Genomic DNA, 12,471 nt, shown 5'->3' with positions numbered 1-12,471 from the left:
ACGTAATTTATATAATTGGTACAATTTAAAAAATGAGATGTATATTCATTCATATAATTATTTTTATATTATATATATAATTAATATTATGTTTTTAAAAAAAAAAAAAAAAAAAAAAAAATGGAATGTCACATAATCATTTGATGTATTTATTTTAAAAAGATGACAACAATTATATATATATATATATATATATAATATCAAAATATATGTATTTTTATCTACATCTGTAATATTTTATATATATATATGCTATATTTTCTATTTATACTATTGTTATTAATATAGGCTCATGATGAAATAATAAAGTGTTATAGGTATGTAAATATATAGTTATATAAAAAAAAACTTTTCCTGGGAATAAAGAATAAACACTGAATGAATGTAAAAGGTATGGTTTTTTACATTTTAACATGTTTGTAGTATTATTATAATTCAAGTGATTATTATTTAATAAATATCCAGTTTTATTAAGACTCCCTATAATTTTGATAGATTTTAAATTAGATGGATATAATAATAAAGTATATTTACCTAATTCAATATTTGATAAATTTTTTAAATATATTTTAACATGAAATGTTTGATTTGCTTTTGATTGGAAATATTTTTTTTTTATTCCTATATTTTTATAATTATGCATATCTAATATTTTGGAACATTTGGGTATAATTACACTGTTTTTTTTTTTACAATGAAAGAACCTAGGTATTATTAATATATATGGATAAAAAATATCATTGAAAAAATTTTTTTCAAATAATTTATTTACATTTAATAAATATTGAGCATTGTTTTTTAAATTTACAGATATGTTATTATGTGATTCATCATAATTATCCTTTTCAATGAACTCATTAATTTCTGAACTCGTTTTCATACATATATCATATTTATTAATCTCGTTTTTATCTTGAGCATCTTGTATATTACTCACACGGTGCGTATTATATAAATCGTTATTATATTTATTCCCATTTCTGTTTTCTTCATGCCTTTTAAAGGGTGTTGGAAAATTAAGGGTATTTGAAAGAAAATCCGTTTCTCTTTTTTCTTGATAATAGGAGCATTTGTTTTTTTTTTCATCATCATCCCATACATTGTGAGGATCACATACATTGTGAGAATCACATACACTGTGATCATCCCATACATTGCGATCATCCCATACATTGTGATAATCCCATACCTTGTGAGCATCACATATATTATTATTTAATTGAATTGCTGATTTTTGTATTTTCGCTTTTGTTACGTTCCAGAAAAAATCACCCAATGTTTTATTTTGTATATGTATACTATTTAAATAGGAACCATACAGACTTAATAATCCAACAGTTTTATGTCTGGAATAAGTCAAATATACGTTACAATCTACATATTGTAAGAAATAATTTAATATGTCTTCCTCATTTTCAAAAAATAAATTTTCATCCCTCTTTATTCTTTTTATCCATAATAACCATTTACTACAATTATTTTCTTTATCCACTATACATGTAGGTCTTCTTTTTAATTTTTTGGTTTTACAATAATTAACATAACCACTATGATTTTTTATATATAATTCTAGGAATATATATTTATTATCAGTACATATGTTTAAATTTTCTTTATACTCATAATATATTTTATTCATATATTCAAAATTTTGTATTAGTTGCATGTTATTATCATTCATATTATATAATATATCATCTCGTATAATTGTATTCTTCATTCTTTTTTTGAATTTAAATATATTCTTTACAATTTTATTATTTTGTGAATAGGACCCTTCTTTTGTGATAAAAGTATTACATATATTATCATCATGATATAAATAATTATTATTACATATATTATCACTGCTACCATTATAATAATTATTATATACTCTATTTTGATGCTCCTCCGTGCTAGGGATATATTTTGTTCTTTCTCTCTTTTTTATGGTGCCTAAACTATTTATTATGTTGGTTTGATAATAATTACTATTTAATAATTTATTTAAGATATGTAAATAATTAAAACTGACGTAAGGAAAATAAAATATATTCTGGATACTAATATTTTTCTTTACGTTAATTTTTAATTTAATTTTTTGTTCAGCATAATATATACTATCTTTATAAGGAGAATAAAAAATATTTAAATGGCATTCATTAATAAGCATTGAACCTATACATCGAATTGGTATATATAGACACGAATTTTTCTTAACCTTTAAGTTTTCTCCCTTCTTTATTCTTATGATGTTTTCTTCGCACCTCATTTTTTCGTTCATCATTTTTTCATTTTGAATATTATTATTATTTGTAATTATTGAATGCATATCTTTATTTTTAATATAAAATGCTTTTTCAAAAAAAAACTTTATAAAATAATCAGCGTTAATATTTTTATGTTTATAATTTATTTTAATATTTAAAAATTCAATATCCATATTTCCTTTATTTTCTAATATTAAACATAAAAATTTAATTTCTCCTTCTAATAATTCTGCAGAGCGTGCATCATAAGAAAAATATAAGTTATTTTGTAAATCATGTATACTATCTTCATATTCTTTTTTATAAGATATATTATCTTTGTTTTTAATATGATCATCATTAACGCCTTGCATCATATGTGGATATTTCTTATGTCTTTTTTTTTTTACATTGTCCTTAAATCGATATAGAGCTTGGAATCGAATTTGTTTTTTTCTTTCCAATACAAGGGATTCACTTGAATGATCGTTTATATGGGAATTTATATCTTCGGGGTGGGTATTTTCTAAAGGGGATACACCAGGTGATGATGATGATGATGAGGAAGACGACGATGATGATGATGACGATGACGATGATGACGATGACGATCCTGTAAATGATAAAGTCGATTTTGATGATAATACCGAAGAAGAAAACGATAAAGATAATCTTTTTGAACTACTTCTTTTATGTAATAAGAATCTATTAAAAACATGCTGTTTTTTATATAAATTTTTTTTTATATTCATAGAATCCGTTTCTTTATTCCCATTTTGATTAGTACATTTTATATATTTGTTATCATTACTAATATTTTTGGTCATACATATATGTTCGTGCTTTAAATCCTGTACATTATTATCTAATTTTTCACTGATAAGATTATCATAACATATATCATGATTACTATCATACATTTCTTTATATTTATTAGATGTATTTTGCCCCTGGGTTAGGTTGTTAAACGTTTGTGTGTTTTTCAAAAGAGAACTATTATGCTTATCATACAAATTGCATACATTGGGATTATCCTTTGTTATATGTTTGCGGTAGATATTATTCCATTCTATGTTTGATTTTTTTTTTTTGTGATCATTCTTCGATGTGACATATTTATTTAAATAGGAATGATCATGTAATAATTCTTTTATATTAATATATTTACTAAAATTAAAAAGTTTAATTTCTGAGGTTAAAGAAAAATAATCATGGATTACGAATATAGAACATATACTAGATACTTTAAAGATGTAATTTAATAGTTTGGCTCTTTTGTATATTGTATTGTTTGTTTCTTTATTAAATGTGGATGTGTGTTTATGCTTTTCATGATTTATTTTATTCTTATCATAATAATGATCAAAGAATTTATTTTTCATAAAACATTTTCTTAAAGCTGAAGTATTATATAATAAATATTGATCGAAATAATAATAACTAATACAATAGGATATTCCTAATATAAATAAAATACCTGTTTCTTTAGCTTTAAAAGATAGTTGTACTTTATTTAATTTATTATTTTTTTTTTTCGATAATAATATAACACTACTTGGATAATTTTCTATAGATATTCCTGATGATATTAATGTCACATTATTTAATACTAAATTTACAGATAAATTATTTTTCAAAGTTATTATAACATTTTTTATATCATTTACGGAACACGTATTTTGTATTTTTACATTTTTTTCTTTTTCTTCTTCTTCTTCATTAAATGGGTTATATTTAAAAATGTCTTTATAAGAATTATTCATTTTACATTCTTTCATATTTTCATCATTATATATATTAATGTTACTACATGGATTATGATTTCCTTCATTTATATTATCTGATTTGTTATCTTTATCAAAAGATTTTTCATCCATATAATTATATCCATTCAATACAATATCTTTCTTTTGTTTGGAGTTATTTATTCGTTCGATGCTTGATTTCCCAACCTTCATATAAACCTTTTCATTACCACAATTCTTATCAGCATATTCAATGTTTACTAGAATAGGTATGGGAGCACATCTACCTTCTGTTATCCCTGATAAGAAATGTAATTTATTTTCTTCTCTTAAATTTTTTTTTTTTTTTTTATTATTATTATTATTATTATTATTATTATTATTATTTTTTTTTTTTTTTTTTGTCTTAAACTTTTCTTGGGTACTATTTTTTTTTTTCATTGAATAATTTCTTGAAAAAGAATTCATGCTTTTATTATGATATGTATCGGAAAAATCTAATTCAAACGGATCTACACAATTTCCTAAATCATCATCTAGTGAGGAGGAGAATGAGAATGAGGAGAATGACGATGAGGATGACGATGATGACGATGATGACGATAATGACGATAATGACGACCTTGTCGATGTTGTTTCGGTTAACATTCCAAATGATGATGTTAAATTTTCCTTTTGTGATGATGACGAAAAAGACGACAAAGATGAAAAACATAATAATAAATTATTTTTATTAAACGTTTTGGTTTCATTATTTAATTTTTTTAAATATTTTCTTTGTTTTTTTTTTCTCCTTTCATCCATTATTAATGTTATAAACGGTGGGAAATAAATATATTTTTTTTTTTTATTTAAAGAATCATATATAGTATATAATATATCTTTTTGTTTTTCTTTCGATAAATATTTATATAAAAATAATAAAATTAAGAAATTACAAAAGATATATTCATCTATATAATTTATTTCTTTTAATAAAGAACATAGAAATCTAAGAATATTATATTGTATATGTGCATTATATTTATTCTTATTTTTCTTATATATATTTAATTTATTCATATGATTATTTATACTAAATATACTTTCACAACAAATATTACGTGAACAAAATTCAAACAATCTATTCATATTTACAATATTATAAGGTTTTAGAAACGATTCATAAATCCTATAAATATATATATCTTTAAACAAATTCCCAATATGACAATAATAAATATCATCCTTTTCTTTTATATTATTATGTCTATAACTATTTATTATATTGTTATTTTGGAGTGGATTAATCATATCAAGTGAATTCTTATCTTCATTTGAGAGATAACAAAATATATCTTTCTTTGATTTATCATTTGGTTGTAAGGAAGATAATGTTTTACAAACAGCATCATCATTAAATATGTTATTATTATTTTCTCTGCATATATCCTCCCCTTTTATATCTTCTTTTATATCTTCTTTTATATCTTCTTTTATATCTTCTTTTATATCTTCTTTTATATCTTCTTTTATATCTTCTTTTATATCTTCTTTTATATCTTCTTTTATATGTTCCCCTTTTATATGTTCCCCCTTTATATCTTCCCCATGTATACATAATTTTTTTTTTTTTTTTTTTTTTTTTTTCCTTTTTTTAATAGACTCATGAATATCTCTTAACCACTCAAACGGTATATTCACCCTTTGCGTATTTTGTAACAACACATTGTTTATATTCCTATTATCACACATATTATTATTATTATTATTATATAACATCATGGTTTTAATAAAAAGATTGGAGGTGCCTTCTGAACTACCCTTATATGTACCTTCCATATTATTCTTTAAAACATCACTTGTATCATCCTCATATGTGATCCTTTTAAAAAGGTAATACATATGAAGATAAGACAAATTATAAAAGGGTAATATATTATTAACAAGAAAATATGCTAAATAATATTTTTTATTCATATAAAATGATATACATAATAAATATATTGTAAAGGTAAATTTCCTAAAGGATCCAATATATTTATATATTAAAGCTAAATGCATGTGGAATTTTATATATAAAGGATAATCAAACCTTTCAACTAGAAACGAATATTTACTTACTTTAAAATATATCATGTTTTTCTTTTTTAATATTAAAAGATATTTTATATAACATAAAAAATAATCACAAAAATATTCTTGAGCACTCACCGAGGAACTTTTCTGTAATATACATAACACCTCATTTAATTTAAAGTCTATAATACATAATAAATATAATAAAATATTATGTGGCTCAATAATTAAATTATAAAAGTAATATTTTTCATCTTTACAATCGGTACTTAAAAAAGAGGTATCATCTTTCATGTGGTCATACAATAAATTTATAAAACTAGAAATATTTTTTATGTTCAAACCGGACGTATCTAAACTTTGTTCTGAGCTATAAAACGATGATAAGTTTACATTATAATAAGACGGGGGATTTATTTGTTGCTGTGATGTATGAGATGGATGATTATATGATTGATTGTGTTGTTGGTTGTGCGTTTGGTTACCATCTTGATTATGTATTTGGTTACCATCTTGATTATGTATTTGGTTACCATCTTGATTATGTATTTGATTAACATCTTGACTATATATTTGATTAGCATCCTGACTATACATATGATTAACATCTTGATTATGTGATTGATGAGAATAATAATAGTTCGAATAATTACTTCTATGTGTCTTGTCCTTTATGGACATACTATAAGATGTATCGAAAAAAAAATTTGAATAATTACTATATTTTGTAGGTAAAAGTTTCTCTTGGATTTGTAAAATAAAATTTTCAATGATCTCAGGAAACTTAAAAGGATACTTCTTATTTTTATTTAATTTATAAAAATGGATCCAATTTTGAATTATATATAAATAAATTGATAAAATCATACAAAATATAACATTCCCTTCGTATATTATATCATCATGATCTTTACATATTTCATAACAACTCATATATATTTCTAAAGAATCTAATGGACTCCCTAATAATAAATATATATCACCTGCTTTTTTTTTAATCCTACATTCATAATTTTTTATATCAGAAAGACGTCTTTTCTTTTTTTTTTCTTCATCTTTCTGTTCATTTTTTGGTTTCATCTTTGTTTTGTAATTTTTTGATCTCATCGTTGTTTTGGAATTTTTTGATTTCATCTTTGTTTTGGAATTTTTTGATCTCATCTTTGTTTTGGAATTTTTTGATTTCTTTGTTTTTCCACTACATTTCGATATTTTTTCATCATCATAATTATTATTATCACCATATTTATCATCATCCTTTTCAGAATGTTCATTTTTTCGATGATATACATTTATTTCATTACATATCTCATGAGAATTAATTGAATCCGGACTACTATCATTATTACTTGTAATAAATGAATTATTATCACAAGAAAAATTATCACCACATGAACTATCATCATATGAATTATGGTCATATGAACTATGGTCATATGAACTAACATCATATGAGCTATCATCATATGAGCTATCATCATATGATCTATCATCATATGAGCTATCATCATATGATCTATCATCATATGATCTATCATCTTTATTATTATCTCCTCTTTTGTATTCTTCATTCTTTTCACTTGAAAAATTTTCTTCTACTGAAGATCCATCCTCTTGATCGTAATCATCACTATAATCATCATCATTATCTTTATCATCATCATTATCTTTATCATCATTATCTTTATCATCATTATCTTTATCATCATCATTTTTATCATGATCATTTTTATCATCATCATTTTTATCATGATCATTTTTATCATCATCCTTGTAAGACTTATGCATATCACTTTGTTTATTTTTTTTACATTCATTTTCTTCACAAGTATTTGAACGTGAAACTTTATAAATTCCATCGTATAATAACTCTTCACCTTTAATAACATATTGTTCCGTTTTGGATATAATACTTGTTTTTACATCGTTGTAATATTTTTTTAGATTAATATATATATTATTATCCTCATTATGTTTGTTTTCCAATATATTTACTTGCTCTTTTTTCTTTTCCTTAATAATATTTTTCTTTATTAAATTTTCATGTTCATTTTTTTTATACACATATTTATGCTGTATATATTTTCTTTCTTTTTTCTTATGTACTACTGTTCTTTTAAAACTTTTTTTTTTTTCATTATTTCGTTCTTTCTCTTTATAATTTGAAATATTACATTGGGTATTTTGTGCATGTTTAAGGTACTTTATACTTTGTTTATCTGAATTGTAATAATTATTATTATTATTATTATTATTATTAATATTATTATTTATTATATCATTATTTTTAATATTTTTCTTCTTCTTGTTGGCTTCTTTCTCCACTTTGTTATAATCCCTCTCGTCATGAAAAACATGGTTTCTATGAGTGGTACAATTTTTTTTTTCATCGTCATAATTTATAGTATCTATAAGATTGTGCATGTACTTCCACATGTTTTCTTTGGTTAGTAAATCATATAAAAAGAATATGAACATATAAAACATGTTCATAATTATTGCTTGAAAGAATTTATTATATTGTATATTAAAATGTTTTTTGATAGAAGGTAAAAATATAATTATTTTAAAGTTATGGAAATTATTATAAATAAAAGAAATATGTTCATCATTCCCTTGACCTTTTTTTTCTTCCTCATCACAATTTGAAATATAATCAATAGAATTATATTTATTTCCTTCATCATTTATTTCACAATTATTTTTATTATTATTATTATTATTATTTATACATACTTTATGTATATTATTATCATTGTAATGATCACTTTGATGTCCGTTATTTTCACACATTTTACCATTTTCATGTTTTGTCTTTGTGGAATAGTCTCTTGCTATTCCATCAGACGCCACCTCATCTACTGATTCTCCTCTTCCTAATGGAACAGATGAAGAATTATTTGTATTTATCGATGTGTATTCTTTTACTATATTTTTATTAAACATTTTTAAAAAATTCGATGAATACTTTTTTTTGAATTTAAAAGTATTAGTACTAGTTGTATTACTACTTTTTGTTCCTACGATATTTGTAACATTTTTTTTATCGTTTTCATTATTCCTTTTTTTTTCCCTTGCTTCATAAATATTATTATTTTTTTCCATTTTATTTTTTGCATGAATTTGTTCAGAATTGTTTGATGAATCGTAATAAGGGGAATTTGTCATGACATTAAAATTGTTTTTCTTTAAAAAGTCGGTACTAATATTTTTATTAATATAAATATTTTTTAAATCGTCATTCATATTTATATTATTATTATTTAATAAAGGTGTTACATTGTTCGAAGTATTATGAGTACTTATATTCATTTCTTCACTTTGATTTGAAAATAAAAAATTTTCATTTATATCCATAATTTTCGACATAATCACATCATCATATTTTTCTGTTGATGGAATTATTAATACTCTTTGTATAAAAACACAACTATTATTAAAATGGATAACATTATATGTATTTATTAAATTTTTTATTTTTTCGTTCATCTTATTAAAAATATCTTTATCATTATTATTATCAGAATTTTTTTGTACGTACATAGTAGATTTATCTTTTGATTCACATTCTTCCGTTTTATTATTTTCATCGGAATTATTATTCTTTTCATTAACATTTTGATTTTGATTTTGATCGTGATTTTGATGGCAATTTTGATCTTTATCTTTATCTTGATCTTGACCTTGATTTTGATCATCTTCCTTGAGCTCATGTATTCCTATAGACATAAAAACATTCGAAAACAAATTCATCTGATCAACTTTTACATTTTTATCTAACATGTTTATATAACTTATGGATAAACTTCCATTCCTCTTAACATAATTTGAATTTTTAAATATGTTGAAAAAGTATTGATTCTCTTGCTGAACTCCATTTTTATTATATACGTTACAATTCTGTAAAGGTTTTTCATATCTTAAAAACAAATCATTATTACTAGAATTAATATATTTTATATAATTATATAAATGATGAAACAGGTCATCATAATTTATTTTTTCATATAAACTTTTTATTTTTTTCGAAATGTGAAAAAATAGTTCATCACAAGTATCTTCTGTTTTCCAAAGATAAACTTTAGCTTTGTTGAATTCATATAAATTTATATTATTCATTATACATATATTTATATATATATATATATATAATATATTTATTTATAATCTCATATGTAATCCTTTTTGTATTCAACAGAAAAAATTAATTAAAATGAAATAAAATAAAAACAAAACAAAACAAAACACAACATGCATAATACTATAAATTTAAAATATATGAACAAATCGTATTTATTTTTTTAAAACAAACAAAAAAAAAAAAAATAAAAAAAAAAATACATATATTATATATATATATTATACATATATATATATATATATAAAGTTATTAAAATAAGGAAATACATGTATTTATTTATATATATATATATAAATATATATTAAACCAATTCTTTATATAATACACATATATTTTTTTATACTTTTAAAAAAAAGAAAAAAATAATACAAATAAAGTGATCGCAAAATAAATATAAGCATATAAATAAATATATATAATATATATATTATGTAATATATAATATTTTTTCCTTAGGAAGAATATTTTCGTATATATGAAATCAATCAATATTTACAAGCATATATTTAAAAAAAATAAATAAATAAATAAATATATATATATATATATATATATATATATATATATATACAAATGAATGAATAATTTATTGTATATGGAATGTTTTACAAATGTAAGAATAATTAAAAAAAGAAAAAAATTATTACTCAAGAAAAAAAGTACCAATATATAAAAATATGAGATCACTAATAAATTAGTTACATTGTACAATTATTTTATTACATATGTTAAAATATTATAAAACAAGAATATAATATCAGCATTGATTATAAATCAAAATAATAAACTTTTTTTTGTTTCCCCCATTTTATGTCTACCCATATGAATATATATATATATATAATACATACATATATATATATATATATATATATATGTATATATATATATACATACATACATATATATATATTTATTTATTTATTTTCATTTATATGGACGTAGGGGTAAAAGCATGATTATACACAAGAAGTTAATATTTTTGAAAATTTTGATTGTTTTATTTATCTTTTATACTAAATATTACATTTGTTTTTTTTTTTTTATTAATAAAGCAAAATGGTGTTGGAATAAGCTTGAGGGTAAAAATTTCCGAGTATATGTATCTCGACCTGCACAAAAAAAAAGCAATCAATTGAAAACAAAAATAATAATAAATAAAAGGAAGAAAGAAGAAAATGCTAAAAGTAGCATACGTAAAAATGATTATAAATCATCATCACAATATAAATTAATTGAAGAATTAATAAATGAATATCCACAGAAATTAGCTTTTACCAATATAAAAGATCAACCTTTTATTTTACTAAAAGATAAATTAAATCCTAAATATATTAAAGGATATGAATTACCATTTAATTTAATAAACCCCATAAAATATGAATTGTTAAAATTGATTGGAAAAATATGTGACCCTTTTAAACCTTTATGTTGTTATTCGTTAACTCCTAAATTATTTATTGATAAAATGTTTAAAGACAAACGTTCTATTACATATAATGATTTTTGTTATAACATAGAATATAAATTAAAATTTTATATGCCTTCTTATACTGAAATCTTTAAATTTGAAAAAGAATTATTATGGAAATTATATATGACAGTCCGAAATTTAAAAGAAGTCTCTCCATACACACCTTTAAATGATCATGAACGTGTTAATAAAATACTAGAAGATAATGAAACCACTTTACCTATTACTATTAGTAAAGTGAATAAAGAAATGAATAGACAAGGTATCCATCCATCCATATTAAAAATGTTTTTTGATTTTCTAAATATAGAAAAAATTAATAATATTTTAAAAAGAGATAATGCTTTTTTAAAATTAGAATCTATTAAGAATCAAATTAAAAATAGAGATCTTATGGAAGGTATTAGACCAGATTATCTATATATCATGTTCTCTAAAAACGCCAAGGAATATTATTCTAATTTTAATCATAAACAATATGAAAAAGAATTCTTAAATTCAATCAATTATAATACAACTACTCAAAAAATTATTACCGAAAATTCCATATACAAAAAAAAAAGAAAACAATTCTCTCAAGAAACAAAAACATCTCTTATGAAATTTTATGATATTCAATTACCATCCTTCTTTAAAGAATATATAAAAAAGAAAGATCAAAAACATAAAGAAATATATGAAAAAATTAAAAAAATGATACATAATAAATATCTAAAGAGAAAACAAAAGAGGGAAGATAAACTCGCTGGAAAAATATATAACCCACAAAGCCAATCTGATGCCAAAACTAATACTAATGAAGATGACAAGAAGAAAAAAAAA

General features: G+C 21.4%; 2 protein-coding genes across 2 annotated transcripts; one reads left to right on the top strand and one right to left on the bottom strand.

Moving 5' to 3' along the window:
• Nucleotides 1-265: 265 nt before the first annotated feature.
• On the bottom strand, nucleotides 266-10,153 carry PRSY57_0717100 (putative membrane protein; the record flags this gene model as incomplete). The annotated part of the gene is made up of 1 exon (XM_012906825.2): nucleotides 266-10,153. One exon carries the CDS (start codon nucleotides 10,151-10,153, stop codon nucleotides 266-268), a length of 9,888 nt encoding a protein of 3,295 aa, XP_012762279.2.
• Nucleotides 10,154-11,130: 977 nt separating this feature from the next.
• On the top strand, nucleotides 11,131-12,471 carry PRSY57_0717000 (hypothetical protein; the record flags this gene model as incomplete). The annotated part of the gene is made up of 1 exon (XM_012906824.2): nucleotides 11,131-12,471. A coding segment is annotated over one exon (1,341 nt), but the record flags the coding sequence as incomplete, so codon positions are not given.

This window comes from Plasmodium reichenowi, chromosome 7, assembly GCF_001601855.1.
Source record: "Plasmodium reichenowi strain SY57 chromosome 7, whole genome shotgun sequence".
NCBI classification, from domain to species: domain Eukaryota; phylum Apicomplexa; class Aconoidasida; order Haemosporida; family Plasmodiidae; genus Plasmodium; species Plasmodium reichenowi.
The sequence above is the reverse complement of the archived record's forward strand: the minus strand, read 5'-3'. Positions and strand labels throughout refer to the sequence as shown.